The sequence below is a fragment of the Dermacentor variabilis genome, chromosome 3 (assembly GCF_050947875.1).
Source record: "Dermacentor variabilis isolate Ectoservices chromosome 3, ASM5094787v1, whole genome shotgun sequence".
Taxonomy (NCBI): domain Eukaryota; kingdom Metazoa; phylum Arthropoda; class Arachnida; order Ixodida; family Ixodidae; genus Dermacentor; species Dermacentor variabilis.
In genome coordinates, this window is record NC_134570.1 from 92,262,146 (window position 1) to 92,288,162 (window position 26,017).

Sequence of the window (26,017 nt, forward strand, 5' to 3'; positions counted from 1 at the left end):
ATGTGCTGTCGATTTACGTCCAGGGTAAGGGTACAATGAGCACTGTCTGTAGGAGGTTATGGCTGGAATAAAAAATAGCCTTGACTACTAACGTGACAGCGTGGGTAAGTTGACGATTCATGGCCAACTAAGAATCGTGCAGACGGCAACAATTCTCATCAGAAAAGCATGCACACACAGCAATGTTACACAAGTGCCTTTCTTTCTGTAGTGCCTTTGTACCTGCAGTGCTTGGTTGAGCCTGGAATAAATGACCCTCGTTTCGTCCTAGACTAGCCGATAAACAGATCCATCCAATACGAATAAATTTGTTGCAGCAATTACATTGTTGCCATAGTATGACTAATTTTGCACAAGAAAGCAACACTCATTCTATTGTGCCTCGAGTGCAACCATTCCAAATATATTTATTAACTCTGGATAAACAAGAAACGTTGGACCACCACAGTTAATCACTTCAAGCCTCAATATTCCTGTTGTAGTAGGACGGTTTATTCTGACACTAGACACAATCGAGGTCGCACCAGCAGCACACGAACGCTGATCGCGCACACAGCAGACAAGAGAGCATTTTCTTCGTCCTCTTCTTCACTACACTGTGAACTTCTCTCTTGTTTTTAGTTCAAATGTAAGACTGTAAGTACACTTGGCAGCAAATTAGATTGTCTGACCATGCATTAAAAGCATATATATATATATAGAGAGAGAGAGAGAGAGCGAAATAGAAGACAGGAAAGGCAGCGAGGTTAACCAGACACACATTCAGTTAGCTACCCTGCACTGGGGGAAGTGGTGTGGGGATTAAGAAAGAGAGGAGATAGACAACTCAAAGCATATGATTTGTATTAAAATATAGGTACTTTACCATGCAGATGGTTGTCATTTAGGCGAAGTCAGGCAAAACTCCTTATTTGTTTATTCATTTGCTTATTTGTTTATTTATACTGTAATCCCACTAACAGATTTTAGCAACACGGCAAAATAAGAAGTGGTATACAGTTTTCTACAAAGTGTGAGTGAAAATGAAATCCTGTAAACACCCACATATAATACGGGGTGAAACTTGGGGATACTGAAAAGTGCAAAAGAAAAAAAGAAAGAGAAAAAACAAACCACATACAAAAACACACAATAAAAGCACATAGTTTCTGAAAATTGCACTGAGAAAGGTATATAATAGGCATATCATGATCATTTACCCTGGGAATAAAAAAAGCAAGAAGAATTAATTCCTGGGATTTTTTGTCATTAAAAAGAAATGAAAAGGGGTCTTGCGAGTTTAGTCCAATATAAACCATGGTGTTCAACAGAGCAGCAATACGGTAGGATACTGATTGTCGCCCACAACATGCACGGCAACAGCGTTATAGCCAAAGGTTTGTAGTTCTGGTATTATCAGTATAACCTCATTACGGAAAGCTTGCATCATGTGTCATACACTGGAACTTATGCGACACTTCTCAAGGCTCCAGTAGAAGAATGTTAGCTTTCAGCGAGGCATATTTGCCTCTTTGGCGTCGGTGTCTCGTATCTCGTTTACTCGGTGCAGCGGGAGGCATTTCACACAGCTCTCGTGCTTGCGTCGGAGTGGCGTGGAAACTAGAAACCTGCGTCGTAGCCTGACGTAACGTGGAGGAATTTGGAAAGGAGCCGCTTGCATGGTGTCATTGGATATGCATCGGAATGTGTAGTGGCTTGCTATAGTAGGCATGGGACCCAAACGTATTCTTGATGTAGAGGGAATTCGAGCAAGGAAGAAGCTTAGCGCCGAGCAGGCGCGTATTCGCTATGCGTGGCTTAGAACGTGAAAAGTTGCCGAGTCGAAAGCGTGAAGCGGAACGTCAACGAAAGGCAGCGCTGGACATTGAACGGGAATGGATGCGCGCTAAAGATGGCGAAGCAAAGCGTCAACGAAGATTAATAAATAGACAGGAGTTTGCCGCAGCAAACAGGTACTTCATGACAAGCTTATCGTATAAGAAGTTGGGAGTGTCTGTGGTTTGTGTAGCATACACAGACTAACACCAGTGTTGGAGAGGCACAAGTTATAAGCTTCCGCAGATAGTGTCAGTATGGTATTAGTGCCTAATAGATATCTACATTTACGGGCGTAACGTCACATGATGCTCTCAAAATTCGCTAACACAAACTTTTACACCAAGGAAGCTTCGTTTTCACCGAATGCCCGCAGTGCGCACGATCCGCCACCGAAACACATATCTTCGCAAAATCTGAGCAGGCATATTATGATGTATACAATTTCCTACGCTCGATTCTATATATATCTTTTTTATCGCTCACTGTTCACGGCCGGCTGATCCCGGTGATAATGTAGAACGTGCGCGCATCGCCACTCTAATTATTGATGAAACGCATGAAATGGAACCGTTACATTATCTCGGCCAATAAAGATATAATACAAACAGACAGAACTAAAGAAGTACGCACAAGTTCGCGCATAGCAGTTGGTGACGGCGACGCATGGCAATGCACGCAGCGATTAATCGGCGAGTTCGTGAGTTTATTGATAGATACCTATAAAGAGGAGTATATGAGTAGGTGGACGCATGTTATAAGCATTTTGTTTGAGTCAGGAAAATGACCAATGCCACTAAGCTATTTATATTTATTTTTATGCTGCGCTCATTGTCATCACATAAAATACGTAGGTAATGACAACACAAGATTGTGTGAAACCTTACTGATCGGCTTTTAAAACAGGTGCTGCCGCTCGTGATGACGTGACGTTTGCCTAAGCCCTCCAAGATGTTCAACATGGTTGCGGTAATCCCAAAGGCTTTGTGTTGCGGTGCTGCCATTGAGATTTATCATGTCTTTCAAGGTTCCCACTTTAATCAATGATATATGTGTTTTATAAACTTAAAAACAAGCAGGTAGTCTTTTTATTTTAGTGTATGTACGTCATTGTTTATTTTTTATTGGCTCGAAATAATTTAAAACTGGGCTTGTTAATTACAACTAAATAAGTAGGCACCCCTCAGACTGAAGTTCTCGGAAGTCCACAACGGTAATAGTAATTTCATTTTTATTGCTTGCCGAACGGTGTTATCTGATTTGCATCGGTTATCAGTTTTAAAATATTGGTCAACAATGTATGCTGCATCAGCGATTCGAAACGAAACAGGAACGTCTTTAAAACCGCGCCAAACAAGCCGCAAAGAATTCTGGGCTGATAGAAGCCGTGGCAGAAGACCGGCTGTGAACCAATCGGGAAGCCGTTCTTACATTCTCTGGTCCAATGAGGGGTCACCGTTGGAAATAGGACGTGCACATTGCTTTAGGAACTTTGCGTTCGCCGGCGGACAGAAGGTGTGCAAGTTCTTTGCCCAACATCTGTGCTTTCGAGGTCTATCTTCGCTCCAGCGTGAAAGAAACTCCGTCAGGTAAGCAGCGTTTTCAGTTCTGTCCATGTTTGAGGCTCTCTAGCTTGAAAAGGAAGAAGACTGGCAGCGCATTTCGTGAAACCGGCGCGCGACATCGCACAGCGTGAGGCCTGTCTCCGAATCGCAGCGGGCATTCGTTACCCTTGGCTAGCTGTTCTGCGTGAAGGTAATAGCTGCCGACAGTGTTGTTCCGTGTTATCCGTGGCTGCCTTATTACCAATATTCTCGTTTGCACGGACTTTTGTGTTATTTACGCCATGGCGCCTCTTACAGTCGGCGTGACACGTCTTCCTTTTGGCGCGCGCGGTTCCCGGCGTTTCGGCTTAACAGATTTAAACGCGTAGTTACTGGTTTTCTGAGGCGATACGGTCGTTACTGCGAGTCTTCGTAAGCCTTGGCTAATTGTGGCGCGTTGTTAATTTTAAGTGAAGCCATAGAACGCTAACGCGGGCGTTGCGTAGGTATTGTGGTGGTGGTGTGCCTTCCCATGTATGGAGAGGGCGTGCTGAGGTGGAACGCGCGAATCTTGTTCGGGCAAGAGTGAATTTTGTGGCCTACTATCTTTCCCCCAATGTCTCGAATAGCTTACCCTAACTTTGACTAGCTACGTCGGTGTCATGCGAGGGCCACTCGCTTTGCGGTGTTTTGTATACTTGACTATCGTTGCGAGCAACAGCGATGTTTAGTTAAGTTATGCTCGTCAGCGGTGTGGGTGACGCAGTTTAAGCCTTGGTAGTCTTGTGAACCACATTTGCTTGTTTATGCCGGAGCGCCGACTCGCGAACCCCCGGTCGTTCGATTTTTAACTGTCAACGTGCCGGCATATATCACGCAGTTCGCACGTTACAATTCTAATGCCGTAATAGAGCGTGCCGATGTGGCAGGCTTCATGCATTTTTTTATGGCTTCCATATTTATTTCCGTTGATTGTTCGCAGATTTGCTACAAGAGCTTGTGATGCTGGGCTGTGTTAATGCACTTGTTAGCCCCCTCACCCCCTCCACTCTTTGGATAAAAGGCCTAGGTAGTGGAGCTGCATAGTCACTACACGCATGCAGTTGCCTAAATTTTGGCAGGAGGCAAGTTCACGTCTACTAATGCGTTATGAAAATGGCAACGTTTGGTAAACAACCCCATTTCTAGCTTGCCCAGATACAAAAGATGGATATTTTTGCCATTTTTTTTACTTTTGGGAAGGTCAGTTTTTTTATTGCACTTACGTTTGTGTGGGGATGTTGCCTCGTTTTCTCGTGACTATCTTTTCCTCCATATAATCTTAGTGCCACATTAAGTAGCAATACTTAAGTTGCTTTAACTTGTCTTGCTACATTGTATGTGCCTCTTTGTTTTGCGCAGGATGAGCGACAGGAAGGCTGTGATCAAGAATGCGGACATGTCCGAGGAGATGCAGCAGGATGCTGTGGATGTGGCCACGCAGGCCCTCGAGAAGTACAACATCGAGAAGGACATCGCAGCCTACATCAAGAAGGAGTTTGACAAGAAGTACAACCCCACCTGGCACTGCATCGTGGGCCGCAACTTCGGCTCTTACGTGACCCACGAAACGAAGCACTTCATCTACTTCTACCTCGGCCAAGTGGCCATTCTGCTCTTCAAGTCCGGCTGAGCCAACACATGGGCAAAGGACGGGAGGGTCGGCAGGGAAGGAAAAGCTCAAGGAAGGGACAAAGGACTGGATGCATCTAGGACTCAAAAGTAGCTCGCCTGGACCTTTGAAGTGCAACCGTGGATGGAGGCTGGTGCTTTTCGCCAAACGGGGAGCAAGAGATGACCTGTTTTCTTTTCCTGGGGCTAAGGGCGGGTTGTTGCAGACAGCTGCAACCATCGCTGCAGCAGCCAGTCAAGTTCTACTGTCATATTGTAACATGGCTTTTACAATCTCTGTGCCGCACAAGAGAAATGAAATTGTCCTGTCCCTGAACCCAGTCTAACGCCGCTGTAGACTGCTTGCTGTCTCTCTCTCTCGCCCAAATTGTACACTTTGCTATCATGGAATGGCTGTTCTTGACAGCTCGTTTTTCTATTCTCTTTTCCCACATTTTTCTTTTTGGCATTCAATCATGTGCTTGCTGCTAAGACAAGGAGGCCACCACATTTTTTTTTTGTCATTTACGTAGAAAATGAGAACACTTCATCACTGAAATCTTCATTTTGTTGGCTGTTGAAAGTGCTAAGTTTGTTTATATATATTTTGGTCGAGCGTCCATCATCCTTTTTTTCTTCGTACCCCTGTATAGCAGCTTACACAAGTCAAGTGTGCGTGTGTGTGTATATGGCATAATAAATTTTACTTCGCGAGTTCTTGTTCTAAACCATGTAGTATGTTGGCTGGTTATTCTCTAAATATGGCTCATGCGCACTGGGATTTGCGAATAATTTAACGGGAAAACAATTTCATCATTAAAGAAAAAGGTTTTCAGATCAAGAGAAGTACCCTGGCAAGTTTTCGATTCCAGGGATAGTTCGAAGTTTATTTTTGTAGGAAACTGATACCAACTATGGTTGATCGTACTGGATATCACTTGCACGGTGCACCGTGATTTGAAACCATGTTGAGTCGATGCGATGGTGTTTCACTATGCAAAAATATCCGGTCCGATATACGCTCTACCCGTCGATTGGCGAAGATTCGCCGGCAAAGCGACTATTGGCGCGAGTTCAAGGCTGAACGTAGGAGCCACCTGCTGCCGTTTGCATGTGTGGCTGTTGTTCTTCGGTGGACTTTACATACGGCGGTCGGTTAACATTGGGCGCTGAAGATGGCGACGTCCTGCCGGTTGCGCTTTGCAGCCAGATTCGTGGGACGCAGAAGTTCGTTTGTAGCGTTCGTAAGATATGCGAGTAGTGGACCCCAGAGTTCCCTGCAAACGGAAGAGGCCCTGAGGGATCACAACACAAATTTTGGGTATGAAAAGGTTTCGGAGCAGGAAAAGGCTGAGAAAGGTAAGACAAGTCGGAGCTTGACACGGAAGTTTTCCATCTGAAATCTTCATATTGGGTGCGCAGTTCGTGAAGTTTTCAGCCGAGTGGCGGAAAAGTACGATTTGATGAACGATGCCATGAGTGCGGGAATTCATCGCCTTTGGAAGGACAGGTTGATCTCGGTCCTGGGTCCGTTGCCGGGAATGCAGCTCATCGATGTTGCTGGAGGAACCGGTAGGTCGCTTGTAAAAACTTCCTACTATGCATCCAAGGGGCTGTCGCGCAATGCCCATTAGGGCGTGCGTTCGAATAGATGTAGCTTGAGGCACATGGGTCAAATATATCTTGCAGAATTTTGAGCCGTCCTGCCAGGTGTTTCGTTTGTGACTTTAATTACCTATGGAATCCTGTGATTGGTAAAACTTTCTTTTTTTTTTTGATGAGGTTGGCCACTGCCCTTCTGGCACAACGAACCCTTGTCAAGATGTTAAGATTTAATTTTAAACGAATTTCTCGTGCTTTCAGCATTATTTTAAACATGCAGCAGAAAAGACAGATTAAGTATCGGAATTTTTCAGTGTGCTTTGCGCCCACTAATGTGGACTCTATGCTTGAACTTTCAGTAAAATTTATTGCTGTAAAAAGCAAGAGAACCCGTTACATGATGACACTGGCTTAACAGCAAACGTGCAGATGACCGTGTTCGGTTTCCTTTTTGTTTTTTATCTAACCAACTTTTCGCATTCCAATAAACTTTGGAACACAGGTCTGATTAGATGTGTCCTGAAATGTATGCGCTATATTTGTGTCATTATTTCCACTGGAGCACTACATGAACCTGGGCTGGCCCGAAAGCCAGAGTCCGGCCCATGCCGGGCTCTGGGTGGGTAAGCATTTGTTGACTCGTGCGGGGCTGATGCCTAGCAGCTTTGGGCTGGGGTCGGGCTCGAACATGCTATTTGCAACTCCTCAAAGCTGAAGACTATAAAAACTGCAGCCCTATGCAAATTTTTGGTCAGTGGTGTCTATCGGTTTATGGGAAAGCCTATGCAGGCAGGCCTCGACGTAGGAGTGATATGCTGCTGAGATTAGTGTCCATTAGCAACGCTCTTCAGACCCTGGAACAACAGTACCAGCAATCACCAGTGCCCAATAAATGCCTCGCTTTTCAATGCGATTAGCATTCTTTGCCGACTTCAGGTACTCATTATCTATCTATCTATCTGACCCAATTGTTGTCAGCTGACTTGAGCCACTACATATGTCCTCAAGGTCATGGTAATTCCATCGTCGTCACACAGTCGTAATCATCCCATTCTAGTCATGTCGTTCTCCATAATGCTGTGGTACCACTGTCATAATTTCAGAAAGGCCATCAAATTGTCGGCACACCTTCAGGAGAACTTCAATTTGGCCTCTCTGGTGTTTACTGCATATCATATTGACCGCTAATAAAGACGGGGACAGGAGAAAAGAACACAAAACGACGATGCGGGCACCGCCAATGTTGTTGTTTTGTGTTCTCTTCCCCTGTCACCGTCTTTAGTAACAGTCAATATAATATGTCGTCATACCCTCATCGTCATACTGCTTTTGCAGTTCCGTCGACATTCCATCGTAATCATGTTGTCATCACTGAATCGTAATTATGTCGTGGTTGTCATGCTATCATCGTCATTGCATCGTCAACATATGGTCATCGTCGCGCATTTGTTGTATGTACCACGGTCGTGATATCATCATGGTCATTCCGCTGTCGTCATTCGAGCTTCGTCATCCGATTCTCATCATAGTTTCGTCATCCCGCCATTTTCGTCATACATTTGTCGTCACGCCATCATCGTCATACATATGGCGTCATTCCCTTGTCACCAGGCCACCGTCATCACGCTGTTGTCGCATGGTTGCCATCATTCCAGAAATGTCATCCAATTATTGTCATGCTGCCGTTGTCATGCTGCCTTCATTGTTTCATCAACATAATTTCTCTTTCGTCCTGTTATAATTGTGCTGTCTTCAATTGGTAGTGATTATGCCACAGTCGTCATGGCCGTGGTTATATATCGTCATCACTTCACAGTCATCCCATCGTTGTCATGTCGTCATCCTCACAATGGCTTCGAAGTTAGTGCTAATTGCATTAACTTCAATAGTAATCTTAAGATGGGTTCTGCCGGAATTCTTTCATCTTGACAACGCTAAAAAAAACTCTGGTCAACATTGTTCCCAGGTTACTACAACTTTGAATTTCTAGACGTGATCATGCTCAGGCATGAGATGGGTGACCTGACATTCGATGGTGGTACGGCTGTGAGTTTGACACCTGCCTATTAACAAGGGGAAGCACATTGGAAGGGGGGGGGGGGAGGGGAGTGGTGGTAAAAGGCAAATTCAAGGTTTGCTAGACATCACAGAGTCGAATCAAAATGATGAAGAGTTAGAAAGATATTGGCATTGCAATCGTGCTACAAAGAGTGGAAACTTTATTGGTGCGAGACTTGCTGCAGCAAAATTTCCAAGCTATTCATCTTGTTGCAATCACAAGAAAAATCAGCGAGAGGAGTTTGGGTGCACAGGTTGAATTTTTCGAGAGTAGAAGGCGTGCCTAGAGGCAGAGTCATCTGGAATATTTTGTTGCTACACAAAAATATGTAGATTTTCGACAGTGGTCCTTGATGTGCCGCTTTGCACTGCCTGTGTGTGATCATTTTAATGGAAAAACAAAAATTAAACAAATTGTCTACAAGTTCTTTGATAACCTAAATAAAGGGGTAGCACATACATTCTGGAAGGTTCATTCACATTTTTTTTCTTTTTTTGCTATGCATAGTGCAACTCGCTACTGGTTTCCTTTGTATTTCTTCATTATTTATTCAATTATGTCTAATATTCTGCTGTAGTTTATCTCACAACAGTCTAACCAATTAAATTTAGACTTTCAAGTGTCCATTGTTCTTAGATAAATAACTTAAGCTATGTGGATGCTGCAAAATCTCTCAACATTTGTTAAGGGGATGTAAAATAGAATATGCAGAAAATTTTATTTTGTCAACAAACTTTTTTTTTTTCAATGCTATTTTCACACATTAAGTGGCTCAGTGCTTGTGTTCATTGCATTGTGTATGTTTTTCTAGCACTAGGTGGGTTCCTTGTGAAATTACATGAACAAATGAGTAGATCATATTCCATTCTGATGGGGAAAAAAAAACCCTGTTGCCTACATTGTAGATGCACTGTACTAAAACATTTGCACATATTGCGAAACAGGGATGCCTGAATTGTCGACTGAAAAGCTGACACTATTATAATGTAGCTGAATAAAGCAATAAAAATGGCATGTTCCGTGTGAAATTATGATTGCACATGAGGGTTAACCATGCTGATCACCAGTTTATGTTTAATGAAGAGAGCTTCTAGCGGCCATGTTTTATGGTATTCCTGAAAGGCAAGCATATTTAAATTTACATTCGCACTAACTTTATTGCCTCGAGTTACTTTACTGTACATCCCAATTATTATATGAGATTTAAAAGTGAGATGGAGATGGCTGGCGGGGTGTATGGGAGCATATTCACCTTTACCTTTGTTATAGCATATTACTGCACAACTATTTAGAATATGTAGTAGAACCGTTCAGCCACGCTTTAAATAAAGCATGAGCATGGTGATCACGGATGTACTTTTCTACATCTTGCTCCCTAAATGCAAGCAGGCATTGTGCGACTCCTGTTGGCTGCTGCCTGCCTGATCCCTCCCTGTTTTCCTAACTGTCTGTTGTATATGTGTGTTTTCGTACCAGATATTCGAATAATAATATCTGCATGTTCGGCTAGCAATGAAGTGATATGAGATATTTATTTATCTCGCAGTTGAAGTAGCTAGCAAGAGCAGCAAGCCGGGCAAAAAGATGCTTTGATGCAGCTTGAAGACTGGCCAGCACCCGTTCATCACAAGACAGTGTGAATAGCTGAGAACTTGGCCTAGCTTCTTGTAGGCTCAAGGGCTAATCGGTTGAACAGAACCGAGCAGTGCTTTGGTGTGCCCACGCAGGGTACTTTAGGGCTCAGGCCGGGTCCGGCCCAGAAAAACAGGCCCATGCAGTGCTCTAATTTGCACTAATGCTTCTGATTTTTAGACATCGTCTTGGCCTATATAATTGTATACACCCAGTGCTTCAAAGGGATATTTGAGTTCTGTTCCTTGAGCCATCATACTTTTGTCGGTAGGCTGTGCTATTTGTGGCTCATGGCACGTATCAAGTTCACATTATGGAACACTTGCTGCTTGTGCTGCAGGAGACATTTCAACAAGATTCATTCAAGCTGTGAGATATCAAGAGCTCCAAGCTAATGATAACACAGATGCGGATCTCGCTGATGGCTCATCAAGTCAGCGTGCACATGCTTACGTTGTGGACATCAACAGAGAAATGCTGGAAGCTGGCAAACGACGGAATGATCTTCTTTATCCTGGTTGGTTCCCTTCATTTGGCCGTTCTGCTGCTATTGTAAATCCTTTTATTTCAGCATGACCTTACTAATGCAGAAATTAGTTTAGGAAACAAAAGCAGACAAGCTGTTGCTGCCCGAGTGAGCCATTTGGCACAAGCTCGAGATCACAAAGTTTAGTTGCCGCGCAAATGTCCAAGGCCGCCGTTTTAGAACAGTTTGGGCCATTAAATTATAGGGCTTTACAGTATTTGGTTTAGGACATACATCAGCACAGTGCATTTGATGAAAAATTTGGAAGTCGCAAATTACAGTGCGATATGCTTAATATGGTAGTTCATAAAAGGCTGTCTATGACATCTGTACGGTCTAGCTGTAGTAGACATCATTGATGGTTATCTGTAGCCTGTTCCTCTGAAGCTGCAGTTCTCTTTACAAAGGGTCACAGGCACCAAGCAATAAAGGAAAGTTGGGTAGAAACATTAGTTTTTGTGTTCCTAAATGGTCAAATTTGGTGGTTCCTCAAGGTATATGGATCTAGGTGGAAATTATATTGTATGTTCAACTGGGTACTGTGGTCATGCATCTCAAATGACACTAAAGGGAGTTGTGAGCTTTTTTTATATATATATGTAGGGATTTCAAAGATTGGCAAACGCACTTATGATCTGTGCCCTCAAACAAGCCTGTGTCGCTTGCTTATTCATGGCATCAACACAGAAGCAGTAAATAATGTTGGTGACAACATCTTGTAAACGTGTCTTTGATCCAACTCTACAGGGCTTTTATTGCCATTAGTGACAGTTTTCAACATGTCTGTTGGGATAACTGTTTAGACACCAAGGTAACCTTCTTACACAATCTTATTATCTTCTCCACCAATAGGAGCACTGCTAGCCAAGAGCATTTAGAATTCGTTGTGGTTGGGGACATGTCTGAAGTTACTGCCACTGTAGCACTTCTTACCAGTGCATGCCCATTTCAGCAATACCAATGACGTCATGAAAAGCCGCTCTAAGTACCGTCTGGATTAGTTTGAGATTAGATGTAAAGCTGTCTTGCTGATTTAATGTTGTTTCTGTGTTCTTATGTAAACCTGTCACATGTGACAGGAGGTAGAGAGAGAGAGAAATTCGAGACAATAACTTCCCTGAAATGCCGAGCTACCTTTTAAAGGACACAGAGGTACTGATGGAATGAAATAGATTTAGATGGATAGAGTTTTAGCCAATTATTTACAGCCCACTTTACTAAAATATCCTAACAATTTTTGCACAGCCGCCCAACAGGAATGCTAGTGCGCATGTGTGCTTCACTCATGCCTGCAGTAGAAAGCAGAACATTTTTCTCGCTTCACTGCAGAGGCAATTGAGCAAAGCATGACTGTGCATGCTTCTTGGATGTTTTGCAGCCGAGATTACTGCGTGTTGCTCAAATTTCCGGAAGACACGCTTATCAAAATCTGAAATCAATCTATGTACCACATTGCGTGGGGATGTGAGACGAAACGCAGAAGTCTAGATAATTACCTAGGTAAACCAGTAACACCCAGTATGGTGCAATGGGAGGTACAGCTTGCCAGCTTGAACCCAGAGGTGCGAATGGTGCTTCTAGGCCAAGTCTGGCGGGCAGCTGAGGCCAGTGGAGCCAAGGCTCTGGGGTCCAACCCGTAGGATCGCCAAGACCATCTTACTGCTTCAGTCTATGTTTTCATCATCATGATCAATCCAGTTATTTGCAGTGTCTCGGCTCATGAAGTGTGAGCGGAGCAGTCCATATGTGATGCTCAGCCATAACTGTCTAATAGCTTCTTTTCATCCCCAGCTTGCTCAATGCATCAATGATGGGTTTGATATCTGGTCTACTGGCCTTTTGTTGTTTGTGATGAAACAAAACACTGGGAATACATACGTGAAACAATGTTTTTTTTTTTCAATTGCTGTTTATTTATACTTGGGCAAATGCCAAGCTGTACTTCTTGTCTCTGTAGATATATCTTGGAGTCAAGGGGATGCTGAGCAGCTGCCGTTTGGTGATGGCCACTTTGATGCGTACACTATCGCGTTTGGTATTCGTAACGTCACTCATATTGACAAGGTAAGCTTTTGATACGTCCAAAGTATGCTTGCAGTGTCCACTATGAGATAACATTAACTTAAGCTAAATTATGACGACTACCACGGAGATTTCGTTTGAAATGTTTTTAACTGCAGAACACCGTGGGTGCTTCTGCTGTATGTTTCATTGAAACGACTTGAGAGTGGGTGTCTCCGTGCAGTCCTTTTGTAAGTTAGGGCATCGATGGCAATTTTTTTTATTGTGCAAAGAAAGGGCCTACTTTATGTTTTTATGGATCTCATTCGATATGGAAGATCATTCAGCTTACATAAAACACCGCAGTAATTTCACACGAACAAAATTCGCTCCATCGAAACTGGAACTGGATTGGGCAGGCAAGAGTATTATGAGCACATTTCTGTGAAGGGGGGGGGATGCAGAGCATGATTTTCTATTTTCATTGGGTGCATGAGGTCGCTTCATCACTTGGTGAAAGCAAGAGGCCTGCGATAAGGGGCTGGTGGAAATATTGGAGGTGGGGGCAGCCGCCGATAGATCTTGTCCCCCTTTGGAGCCAGATCTGTGTGCAAGCTGGATATTCACTTCTCATGATATCACTGCAGACATAAGGGCATGCGCACGCTGGGAACAAGAGTGTTGGTGACATTAAAACGTTTGTTCAGCTACGACTTGCTGTTAAATTTCTTACCTTCCATGATGTCCTTTTGCAGAAAAAGCTAAACAGAATGTTTGCTAGGTTATGTTGCTGTTCCGACATGCCACACATTGGGTTCCTCTCCAGCCTCTTTGTTGCTTCTGCAGTTGATAGTCTACTAGAGGAACGTTCATCAAGAAGAGTGGTGGAGTTGTGTGCACAGTGTTGGAATCATCATGAAATTTGGGTATCAGTGCTCCGCGGTTTGCCCCCTTCAAGCTTTCCTCATGTGTGTATGCATTTGTACAGCATACACTGCTTTCCTTAGACAGCACCTGCGGTTTCGTGTTAACTGAAATGCGCGTGCTCAGCGCACGGAGACTTTCCGCGCTTTGTGCTTACATTTGTGCAGTGAGCATCCGTCACTTCTGCACTGTCGAGGATGTAAACAGGTGCTATTATCTGCAACACCATTAAATAAATATAGCGTGAAAAGCTCTGCACTTTTTTTTTATTGCACAGCGTTGTACTTTGTGCAATATCTGAACGCATGTTTGAGGGCAGCTTCACCTTTTAACAGGGCGCTTTCATGAACCAGACTCTAGATTCTTTAGCTCTGGAGTCTGGTCCTAAAATTTTGCACTTAACAGTATGGATTACTAGCCAGCCCAAACCAATGTATTGCCGGAAACAGCAGTGCAGATGACGAACGTCTGCTACCGCAACGATGAGTGAACGAGAAGGCGATATCTGTTAGCCATGATGATATGAAGCCAACAGTGAATGAGGCCAAGATAACATGGGGTAAATTACTTTCTTTTTAATTGTAATGTAGAATGAATAAAGTAAAGGGAAATGAAAGTTGATGAAAAATAGCAACTCGCCTCAGGTGGGATCCAAATCTATATCTTCGCTCAAGTGTGTAATCCTCATACAAATTGAGCAACCATTCCATCCGAATTTATTGGGTATTAAATTTGCACTAGATTGTACAGTTTTATTACCCTTTACTTTATCAACCCTACATTTAAATTAAAACAGAAAAATAAGTCATGTTATTCCATGCTTTTCTTGGTTTAATTGGGTGTTGGCTTCATATGATGATGATTGCCATTGTAAGCATGTGAAACAGGTTCTGTTTTTTCTAAACGTTCACTTGGAGCAGTAAGCTGCAAACTTGAAAAAAGATTTTTACTGTAAACCCTTGAGTCTGCTGTGTGTCAGTGGTTGCTGCTATGAATGAGTCACTGCCGCTGTGCCATGGCATTCTGCTGATGAGCTTGAATTTGTGGTTTCGATTCCCATCCACTAAGGCTTTGTTCCAATGAAGCCTTGGTGCAAAAACACTTGTGTACCCGTTAGGTACATGCCAAAGAGTTCTAGGTTCCCAAAATTAATCTGGCGTCAACAGTGTTAATTGGGTCTGGTGGTGTTTCGGCACTCGAGTAATCCATAGTGCCCCCATTACAGTGTTTTTTCATAGACCTCGAGTTGTCTTTGGACATTAAACCTCATGATTTGTCTTGATTTTTAAACCGAAGCTTCCTTTGGCTCTTCTCCCAACTTTGCGTGGATGTCTGCCTGCCTGGCTGCATAGACTGGGCTCATCCCATAGGCAGTGTAATCACAGGTGGTGACTTGGTGGGCTGATCGGGGTACCAGTGCCTGATACAAGTCCTCGCAAACGTTTTAACGCGGCTTTTATTGCAGGGCGATCCTGGGGTCAGTGCCTCATAGCGTTAAGCATTAGAGCTAGCCGATATGCATCTCCTGCAGCATACCTCGGCAGGTCTACTGGGAAGCTGTGGCTTGATTTTGACAATTATTCTCCAATAGTTTCTGCTGAATCTTGTTACTCTTTAGTTTACTGACAGGATTTATACCTCTGCAGGTGCTTGATGTTTGGTTCATATGGTTTTGAACAGGAAAAAAATGTGTGCTGCATTTTTTTTTTAAGTATGTGTTTTAGACTCCAAGCTGGTATCTAATAAACCTGCGTTTTTTCACCTTGTGCAGGTGCTCAGCGAAGCGTATCGTGTACTAAAGCCTGGAGGAAGATTCCTTTGCTTAGAGTTCAGCCGGGTAGAAAATCCACTGCTGCGTAGGTAAGTTAGATCTCATGTTTTTGGTTCCAAGACGATGCGCTACTGCAGTATTCTTTCTTGCATTTAAGTTCTTATGTAGTGCTAAAAGTTCTTATGTAGTGCTAAAAGATAACATGGCACTTTCTAGCATCTGTTTTTGTCTCTTTAGTGCTACTTAAAGGAACACTAAAGGCAAATATTAAGTCAAGCTAAAGTGATAGATTAGTCCTCGAGAATCTCTAAGGCGCCAATGTTATCATGAACAGAGCCTTAGTTATCGAGAAATTGAGGTAAATTCAGGACATCATTAGAGACTCCCCCTGGGCATTCAAGTACTTGCCCGATGACGAAAGCATTCCTCAGTTAAATTCTGTCACTAGTACTCAACCACTCGTTGCACAAAACATCCTTGTAGTGTATTATAAGACGAAATAAAATGCTGCTTGTCCAGTTCTATTTCACTTTTGGAAAAAAGAACTCATTGAAATAACCCTGACAGCGATGCGGGCGGTCGAAAGGTTTCGTTTTCGCTCGCCTCCGCGCTGCCCACGCTTTCATGTTTCAATATCACGTAGTTCTGCACTGGTTTTGTTGGCTCGTGAAACTCGCGCAAACTGCAAGTATCAGAGAATTCAACTTCCATGTGGTGTTGCGGATGTCTGAACGGTCTACGCCACTTGACCAAAGAGTAGCTGTAGCGGCAAATCCGCCTCTATGTCTTGGCTCGGTGCCGCCTTCTGTCGGGTGCCGCTTTACTCACCGATGGCAACAAAGGGGGGTGATGGCGTATGCAATGTCATCACTGCCCCACTTGGGCGACGGGAGATTTGAATTGCGATAAAAGTATTTGGACTTTTCAGATTCAATTTTCTCGTAAACTAAGTATTTTCTTGGCACAAAACAAGCGTTTCGAGGCTTCTGGAATGGTATTTAAGCAGTCCACATCGACTTAGTATTTGCCTTTAGTGTCCCTTTAAGAACCCAGTATGACAGAACAGTCACGCCAAATGACTGCCTTGCATCTAAGGCTTTGTTTCTCTATCTGCTACATGTATACATCGTGTACTTAGGGCTCTTCGTTTCTACCGCTTATATTTTTGGGGGCATTTCAAAGCGATGAAAAATCAAGAAAAAAATTTAAATTAAGAAATTAACTAGGGAGGAACCAGATTTTCTTTAGAAAATGTTTCAGAATTTCAGCCTTTTCCAGTTTTATTTCTCGGCAGTGAAAAAGATGTAAAAAACAGTGAGCATGCATTGTTTCCAGAATATATGTAGGGTCCTTTGTATTGGGGGTTTTATATTCTTTGAAATTCGAGGGGTGAAAATTTGGTGTTATTTTTGAAGAGGGAAACGAGGGAAATTAAGGGTTTTGCTCTCTGGCAGCAAAGTCAAAGAGAAATCGGGAGCGTTTTTTTTTTCTGACAATCCAAAGTTAACTTTATTAGGTTTATTAATCATTAACTCTAACAAACATAAGCAATAGTCGCTCTTTGGATACAAACATTCAACTTAAACAAGCGAAATCACTCGTTGGAATATGTAATGGCAAAGAAATATGCTCCCAAATCATGTGACGAACTCATTTCTGCCAAGCCTCGTTGTCGGGCATTATTAGTACGTTTAAAAGAAACCACATTAGCAAGACCACCCACACATAAAAACAGGTTTGGCGATCCCTTCTTTGCTTTGTTCTCTGCACTTTCTTAACAAAGGAAAAAGTACAAATATAGTAGTGCACACAGGCATACTTTGCAGGAAGCTTGATGCTTTTCCTTATCTTTGAAGCCGAAGAAGTGGCTGTGTGACAGCACTATAAAAGGGGAGAGTCTAGAGAGGTGCGAGAGTAGTCTGCGTGCGTGCATGTGTGAGCAGATGGTGTTCGTGAGCATAAAGAACATGTACACACATGCACGTACGCATGCACGTGTGCATACACATAAGCACATGTCATAGAGGTTGTACTGGCAAATTTCGGGTGCCTGTCCATTGCATAGCAAGTGCAGCAAGCACATTTTTATTCGAGTGGAGTACAGATTAGGGCACGTGCATGTGGTTGAACGCAATGGCAAACTACTAAAAAACGTTCTGTCGCCTGCACAAGGCGCACATAATGCCAAAGAAGGGCTTGCTCACACACTAACCGAGGGCTGGTACCTTGCACTACCAGACATGTGACAAAAGCTGTAGCTCAAAATTTGAGGCGTCAAGTCCCTAAGGCACATGTGAGCGAGAGGTTGACACATAATGCGAGCCGTGTCACAACACTGTAGTGCAGGATAACATGGCTGAGCCAACATGTGGCAAAAGCACAACTGTTCAAGTACATTTAACCCCTGCTGCGTGAAATATGATACAAGCTATTAGGACACTGCTTGACATTTAGAATAGATCTACACATTTTATTTTATTTCCTTTTTTTTGCCAATGCCCTTGAAGGAATGCGAAAGGAAAATATGAGTCAAGAACTACACAGCCTCTAAATTAACAAATAGGTAACTTTTCTCAAGTGTAGGAGTTTGGTGCACCAGGAACCAATGCGAAAGAGGATGATTGCTGGTAGTGTTACGACGACGTTTCGAGAGCAGCAGCTCCCTATGATGTCACAACTCGCAACTTAGCATGACTAGTTCATTTTCAAACATTAGATAACAAATCATTTGAGCTCATTTGCAAGCAGTAAGCATCTAACAATATAAACAGTAAGGGCAGACTCCTATCAGCTGGGTTGGCACACTCCTTGTAACCTTTCTCCATGCATTGATGCCTTGGGTTGAGTGTTACATTAAAAAACTGAAGTTTGGCCTTGCTTCTCCTCGCTGGGAAACAATCTTTTGCCGCGAAAGAAGTGCAAATTCTGAAAGGGTAGCCTACCAGCCCAAATTGATTTAGTACTATTTCTTATGTCTCATCAACAGACTTAAACTGACCATTACAACACATTCTTCACATGAAATCGTGCTCTTGCAGCGTGTTGCTGTGTGATATTGGCGTAAACATCGTGTGATTGGGAAGATGTTTTAATCCTTGGAAAAATATGTCCAACAAAAATATCAGTGTTTTCGTGGTTTATGCTTCATTTAGGGAATAAATTTGAATGATTGTGTGCCTCCATGGTGTGCTAACCATCTTATTTGGTTTGTTTTTCTTTTTCTTTTAAAGCATATACGACAATTACTCCTTCCAAGTGATACCAGTCATGGGCCTATTGTTGGCGCGGGACTGGAAGTCATATCAGTACCTAGTCGAGAGCATTCGCAAGTTCCCATGCCAGGTGAGGCTTTGAATTGACTGCGTTGGTTTTTGTGGTGTGCGATTGTCCCACTGTACCATGTAAGAATCAAGGGCCCAGTCTTGCAGTTGCTGCTTAGCTTTCAAAAATGAGTCGGAGCCTATATGGCAAGCACTTCCAAGCCATGGAAGGCAGCTTACTGTTACAGTGTATTCTAACTGGCAACGCAATATGAGTGCTTTGAACTTGAACCGAACCAGTATTCTTTTCTGTTCGACACCCTGATGCTGTGACAATGAATTCTCAACGGACATGGCAGGGCTATGCAATGAGGAGAAGCCAATTTGAAAAACAACCCTGCACTGCTCTTTGGGCTTTTTTGAGTCCTTGCTTCGCACCTCGTTTTACCAGCAGGGGTCAGCACGTGGCATCACCAGGGCAAAAACTGTCAACTGGTCTTTGTGGACAAAGGATAAGAGTGCCATTGTGATGGGAGCCGGGCGTGGGTTCCGCGAAGGGAGTGGGGCTCACCTACTGTGTGCCACTGATTCTTCCATGAAGCCGTCATTCGGCCAGTGTGACACGAAAGGTGATCAGGGGGGCACAATAAGAGAGCCCTTCTCCTGGATCCCCATGCTGGTCAGTTGATGTGGCCTGAAGCTCTCGCTGCACTGCAGGGAGTTGGCGACACGAAGTGTAGAGAAGTACCTGACAGAATTTGCATTCAAATTTTCACCGATTATGCTGTTCACTTGCTTTTAGTTATTGTTATTTTGTAGTGTTGTAGTTGTTCACACACCGTTCTTTTAAGACATGTCAAGCTGCTTATGTAACTTCTAGCCTACAGAGAGATAGAGAAATAATGGAAAGGCAAGGAGGCTAACCAGGCTGAGCCCGGAGGCTACGCTGCACTGGGAAAGGGGAAAAGGGGATTGAAAGAGGAGAAAGAAGGAAGAAATTCACAGTTTGCACTGTTACACACACAAGCGTTCATCGGTGAGTCAGTCACCAGCAGTCATACAGGCTGGTGCATTTCAAGAAACGTACCAGGCCTTTGTGACCTTGCACATAGCAGATTCACGAGGCCACGGACCCAAGATCTTCTCCTCTGTGAAGGGCTGGTTGTCTGAGTGCCTCAGAGCTGTTCAAAGGGCACTTCTCTCATCTTTGTATGTGGACCAGTCACGCAGAAGATGTTTCGTCATTTCTTCGACACCACATGTGCTGCACTTGGGACTGTCTGCCATTCCAATTAGGAATGAGTAAGCCTAGAATGACCATCCAACAGATACACCCGAAAATAAGGTTTATTTGAATTGATTGAGGAGGGAGGGCAGTGAGGCAAGCCAAAAAGCCTGGCGGCGGTGTAGTAGTTCACCAAATGCCTGCAACTTTATGTCGAGGCGCAATTTTGAAAACACTGTGTGGCTGTACCGTCATTGTAGACTAGTACAGCTGCTGCTATATATAACAAGTTTTTGCGCTCGGATAGGTTTGGGGGCCCTTTATGAGGCAGGAAGAGAGTGGTATAGATTGGAGAGCATACAGACAGCTATAATTAAAATTGAAACCTGGGCTAGTTGAAAGCTAGGCATTCGTGACATTTCCAGAGCCTGAAGGAAAAGGAAATACATCAGGAAAGAAAGAGAACAAGTCAGGGAGGACACTGGACAACAGATTAGGTAGCACATATCACAGTGAAATTAAGAAGAAAAAATTAAGTTGTGCAGACGACGTAATGCATACAGCAGACAGCCAATTGTCTGCTAGGGTAACACAATAAGGTTCCTAAATGGGGAGCAACAAAGATGGGAATGGCAGAGGGTCAGGTGGTGTAATGAAATGGTCAAATTTGTAGGCGTGGTGCAGAGTCAGTGGATGCAAGACTTTGAGGTAGCTCGGAGAGACATTTGTCCTGCAGTGAACCCGAATTAGGCTATTGACCATACTGACGACTCCCTGGCTTACATATCTGTCTGAGTGTGTTTGAGCATTAATGTGATCTCTCAAGCCAGACAGCCATGGTCGGAGACTGCCATATTTGCCCTGGAGTGAACCTGATATTGTAACAACCATCTACATGAAATTCACGCAAATGGTTTATAGGGACATTAAAGTGAAAATGTTGAATTAACCTAGGTTGATGTGGTGCTTGTATTTAGTGCGCTATTTAGTAGTTAGCTCTGTAACATCCTTGCATCTCATGTTTTCAAATGTCCTGTCATAAGGTCCTTGCCATCTCCTTTTGACAATATTGGGATGTAGAGTAGAGCGTACGACCGAGTAGAGTGCATTGACAAAGGGAACGAGAGGGCATGCGTGCACAAGGGACACATGCCAGTGTGAGCATCAGATGTTCCACTCAACACATTGATTTGGGCAAGTTGATTCGTACTTGTAGCAGAAATAGGTGGTGTACACTGTAGAGACTAAAACTAAGATTACGGGGGAGGGGGGCGAACGGGAGCTTGAAATGAAGTCGCTCTACAGCCTTGGGAATGATGGGTATTACGTGGTTTTCTTTGGCATGGCTTTACTGAGAAAGCAAACTGTACCATATTTTTTTATTGCACCAGCATTTATGTTGTTACGGGGGGATGAAGGAACAAGACTACGGTCTTGGGCGTGGCTTTGTGCAGAAGTATTTTTTGTCAGCTGTCTTGACTCTACTTGTACATTGTCCGTGAATACATTATGTATATGTTTCCTGCGTCCCCGTAATATATTGGTAGAGGTGCGGTGTATTGTGGCTGGCAACGAAGCTCCGCAGTGGATGTCACATCGTCGTCTCCGCCATGGCTAACGGCAACACCTCTGAATCAACGTTGTCTTCACCATCAACACTGTCCGCATCATCAGTTGTCCTGACACATCTTTGGCATCTCGGGACGTTCTGGGGAACCGATGGCATTGGCGTGGAAAACTAGTTTGCCTATGAGTGCCCACAACAAACGGGATCCCACCGTCATGCTAACCAACGTTACTTTCTACTTTGAAGGCATGGTGAAGGTTTGGTTCGAAAATCATAAGAGCAACTAAGCAGCTGGGACTTAGGTAAACAGAAGTTAGAAGACCTCTTTGGCGAGCTCGTCGACCATAACATTGCTGCAAAGCCAGACCAGGCATCCCACACCCACTCATCGACAGAGTCCTACGTCTCATATATGCAGGACATGCTGGCTTCATGCCATAAATCTGATAGCAATATGACAGAAGCTAAGAAGATAGGACATGTGTTGAAGGCAATTGCCGACAATGCTTTCAATTTGCTCCTGTGCAAAATCAGTTCTGCTGTGGGTGCCAGCAGTACTGAAAGCTAGGCTCTCAAATACTGCAGCAGCGTCCTTGTGTGAAGACAAAATGGCACCTTAACATCCGTTGACATCACATCTGAAGCAAATTGTTCGGCATGAGCTTCATCCATCCATTTCTACCCATTAATTAAGCTGTGATTACCAACCTGGCTTCATTTCTTCTTGTGCAAGCCATCATTTGCCAAGAACTCATAAATATCGGTATGTACTCCGTGCATTCTGTCACCACTCATAGACTCAGTGAATACCCTACTACTGTGGTCTCCTCAGGCCAGTGGTTCTTTCCACGTTATTGCAACCCAACTGAGTGGAGAACTGTAGACAGTCAGCTGCTTTGTTTTACTTGTTGCCATGTTGGACATGTCAACCGTCATTGTTGCACCACCTGGCTTTCGACACCCAGCACGGCCACCAACCTGAGCCCTTTTGACAGCACTGCTCGCTGTTTTTCACTCCCTGTTCAGTCGAACAGCGCCGATGTTTCTGCTAGGAATGCATGGTAGAGTTGCTCACCATTGCTATGCAGACACCAGTCTTTTTCACATAAAACATGTCGCCCATTGTCCTGCTTGCTGCAGCCCCGTCGCCTTTCATCTCCTGTGGCTCTTTGCCGCACCTTAGTAGTGATAAAAAAATGCAATGCCCGGAGGTGGTGCTGCATTTGCTACTACGGCACCAAATCCTCTTTTTGTGTCCATGAGAAGAAGTTCAGTTGACATTGAAGTAGTTGGCGTAACGGTCCAGGCACTCTACCGGAGCACATGTGTGAATAATGAGTGCTGTCCTAAGTAGACATATGAAGAAGGTCCTTACACCGGCAGCCGCACAGGTTCCCCATGTTGCCGCCGTCGGCTGTTCTTGGCATGCCTGCTTCCTGCGTAAACGTCGCTGGCTACCCTATGTGTGTCCTCTTCACTGTCATTGACCAGTGCTTCCACTATGTTATCCTTGGGTTCTACTTTTTATCGAGTCATTTTATGCTCATGGACTGTGCTACTGGCATCTTTCAGCTGGTATTTCCTCTGCTCATCGACACTCTCGACACCACGCCGCCACACTTATGCTCCCTTCAGGTGGCGCGCGTATTGCCTCAGGCTGTGCACTTAAGTTGCTTTGACTGCACAGCCACATGTTCCCGAGTAGTGTTCTGTCCCCTATTCGATGTCCTTCTGGCCCAGAGTGTTGCTGTTCCTCATATTAGCCACGTGCATGACCAATAACAGCCCTGCAAATGGCATTGTGGTGACGTCAAACGGGGGACTTGCCTTTGTCGTCTGCTAAGCTCAGGCTAGAATAGCTTCATTCTCACGTGTTTGCTCATGCTCTGACGACTGCATGCTCTATTAGCACGGCGCTCTCAAATTACTGTTTGTATATTTTGCTAGTGTTGATTTTATAAATGTCAGTGTTAGGAGGACAACAAACATTATATACAGGGTATTTCAGCGAACAGTTTCAAAATTTTTTATAGGTTTCCTGTTTCAGATAGCTCAATTCTAGTTTGTGAGCTGGTCTACTCGAAGCGGCGGACACTACTTGCACAAAAGATTGAAATGCAAAATTGTCTATTTAACAAGAATTCACTAATCAACTTTTAGCTAATTATATTATGACCCATATTGTGATTTACAAATTCTAGCAGTGGACTTCGCGGGGCGGATCCACTTGGAATGTATTCTTAGGACGGCACCAGTTTCGATATAAATTCTCGAACTTTGTGGAGAAATGCATTGACGTTCCAATTACTTGTGTGCTTCAGTGCATGAAACAATGTTTTGTTAACAAATTAACTGGAATGCCAACGCGTTTCTCTGCAATGTTCGTGAACACGGGGAGCAATCCACCCTAAGTGGGGTGACGATGGAAATTTTGCTCAATTTTGCAGGCAATAGTGTCCTGGAACATAGCATGCGTACTGTTCTACAAATCTGCAGACTCACATTTCAAACACTCGAGCACAGCATGTTGGCCAGCAGCTTCAAGTTGCCTTCACGTAGCAAGTGCATGCGCGACAGTGCAATCGCCTCATTGGCGCCGCATGCAAGAAAGAGAGCGCCACTCAAAGGTCTCGGGGCTAATAGCTGTGACTGTCATCGACAAAAGCGCCTTTCTCTTACTTCTCAACTTCATTTAGGGCCCTCAAGTGCTACCGGATGGCATACTCTTAGCCAGCATGGCAACTGTTGAAGAATGTTAAATTTCTAATCTCCACGTTGACACTGATCACCATTGCCTTGTCGAGATGGTCACTGGTCATTGACCTCAACGCGACTAACACATTCGAAAGCCAAGAAGAGATGGATGAAAGTCGCCTCACAGCCATATTTGCTAACACTGTCTTGTGACCTTCGGATACTTTGTGCAGTTACTTCAATATGTGATACTATGTTAAAACTTACAAGGCGCTGTGAGTGCTTGAAAAGAGGCTGTTGTTATTGACGGTTAGACCAAAGTTCCAAATGGACAGTACAAGGTTCATTTAGCCTGAGTCCTGGTTACATCTACTCCAAAAAACAGTGTTCAACATTCAACAATACCAAGCTTTATTGAATGGTATGTTTTTCCGGATCATACCTATATTCCTTTTTCATAATCCTCTAAATGAACAGACTGTATTTGCACGATTCTACCGCGTCACTAATTGTAACGCGCAGTTATATTACCTTTGAAATATAAAAATATATTAACTTGCTGCCGATTCTACCGCGCACATCATGTGATGAAACCTCAGTCAATGCGTACCATGTTGAAACAATATTATGGAATATACAAAGGCAAACATACATGCACACTGCTGAATATTAGCGACTAGTGGCTATTGGAGTTCGACAAGACCTCCTTTTCCCTGTCTACCGACCACGGAAAGTCATATTCAGTTCCATTTAATGCATTAGAAATGCCTCACTTTTGGAGACACATGCAACCATCGTCTTCGAGAGGGCATTCCACATGCAATGGACCCGACTTGCAATGTCTCCAACAGTCGTTTTCTTCAGATGACCCAATCGATGGCAGAATGGCTAGCTACCTTGCATTCCGATTTTTTTTTTTTAGTAAGAATCGGTTTCATTTTATTTTGAGTAAAATTAGTTGCGATTAACACACATGCAAATTTAAATGCACCTTTTATTACAAAAAGTGCACATTAGAATCATGCAAATACGGCATCAAAGAAGCTCTACTGCATATACTATTCATTTATAACTAAATTAGTCACAGTGAAACTTAGGTGCGCCGCAGCGGCTTGTAAGGAGTATTTTGGGTTAAGTATGATGGAAGCTGTATATTTTCAGTGGTAAAAAGAAAAGTGAGGCAACCTTGTCTGTATATATTAAGTCTGATCATTTCTCTCTCTCTTCTTTTTTTTGTGCGTGTGACCGGATGCAGGAGCTGTTCAAGGAAATGATCCAGGCAGCAGGTTTCAGGGAAGTCACCTATGAAAATCTAATGAATGGAGTTGCAGCCATTCATTCAGGCTTCAAGCTTTGACGGAAGCAAGACAGATAGATGCGACAACCTTGCTTTGTTGACCGCACTCCGGTTGCGTCCAAATTCCCGGATTGTTAAAAAATACTGTTCCTTGTTGGTGTGTACATAGATGCTGTATATATGCCAGGGTCCTGGTGAATTATATATATGACTGGCAAATATATAAATGAACTTATTTATGAAAGAATCTCCTCTTTCATCCTATGCATTGGAAATGGCTTGAAAGTGGATGGCAAGTACCTTAGAAAGTGGTGCTGCCAGCATATTCAAGTGCAGTCTGTTCTTTGGCGTGCCCATTTTGGAACACTAGCATATTTTCATATTTACTTTGATTTTGTTGAGAAATTGTAGCATGGCTCCTAGAAGAATCCTATCTATTCTAAAAGCAAG

The 26,017-nt window shown here is 43.6% G+C and overlaps 2 protein-coding genes across 2 annotated transcripts; both read left to right on the forward strand.

Annotated features, from left to right (window-relative positions):
* The first annotated feature begins 3,246 nt into the window (after positions 1-3,246).
* On the forward strand, positions 3,247-5,737 carry LOC142576049 (dynein light chain 1, cytoplasmic). Its single transcript, XM_075685960.1, has 2 exons — positions 3,247-3,404; positions 4,761-5,737. Exon 2 carries the CDS (start codon positions 4,762-4,764, stop codon positions 5,029-5,031), a length of 270 nt encoding a protein of 89 aa, XP_075542075.1. The 5' UTR covers positions 3,247-3,404; position 4,761; the 3' UTR covers positions 5,032-5,737.
* Positions 5,738-6,150: 413 nt separating this feature from the next.
* Coq5 (ubiquinone biosynthesis protein COQ3, mitochondrial) lies at positions 6,151-25,814 on the forward strand. Its single transcript, XM_075685959.1, has 7 exons — positions 6,151-6,368; positions 6,432-6,581; positions 10,643-10,819; positions 12,786-12,892; positions 15,525-15,613; positions 18,755-18,866; positions 25,526-25,814. Exons 1-7 carry the CDS (start codon positions 6,185-6,187, stop codon positions 25,625-25,627), a joined length of 921 nt encoding a protein of 306 aa, XP_075542074.1. The 5' UTR covers positions 6,151-6,184; the 3' UTR covers positions 25,628-25,814.
* Positions 25,815-26,017: the final 203 nt, after the last annotated feature.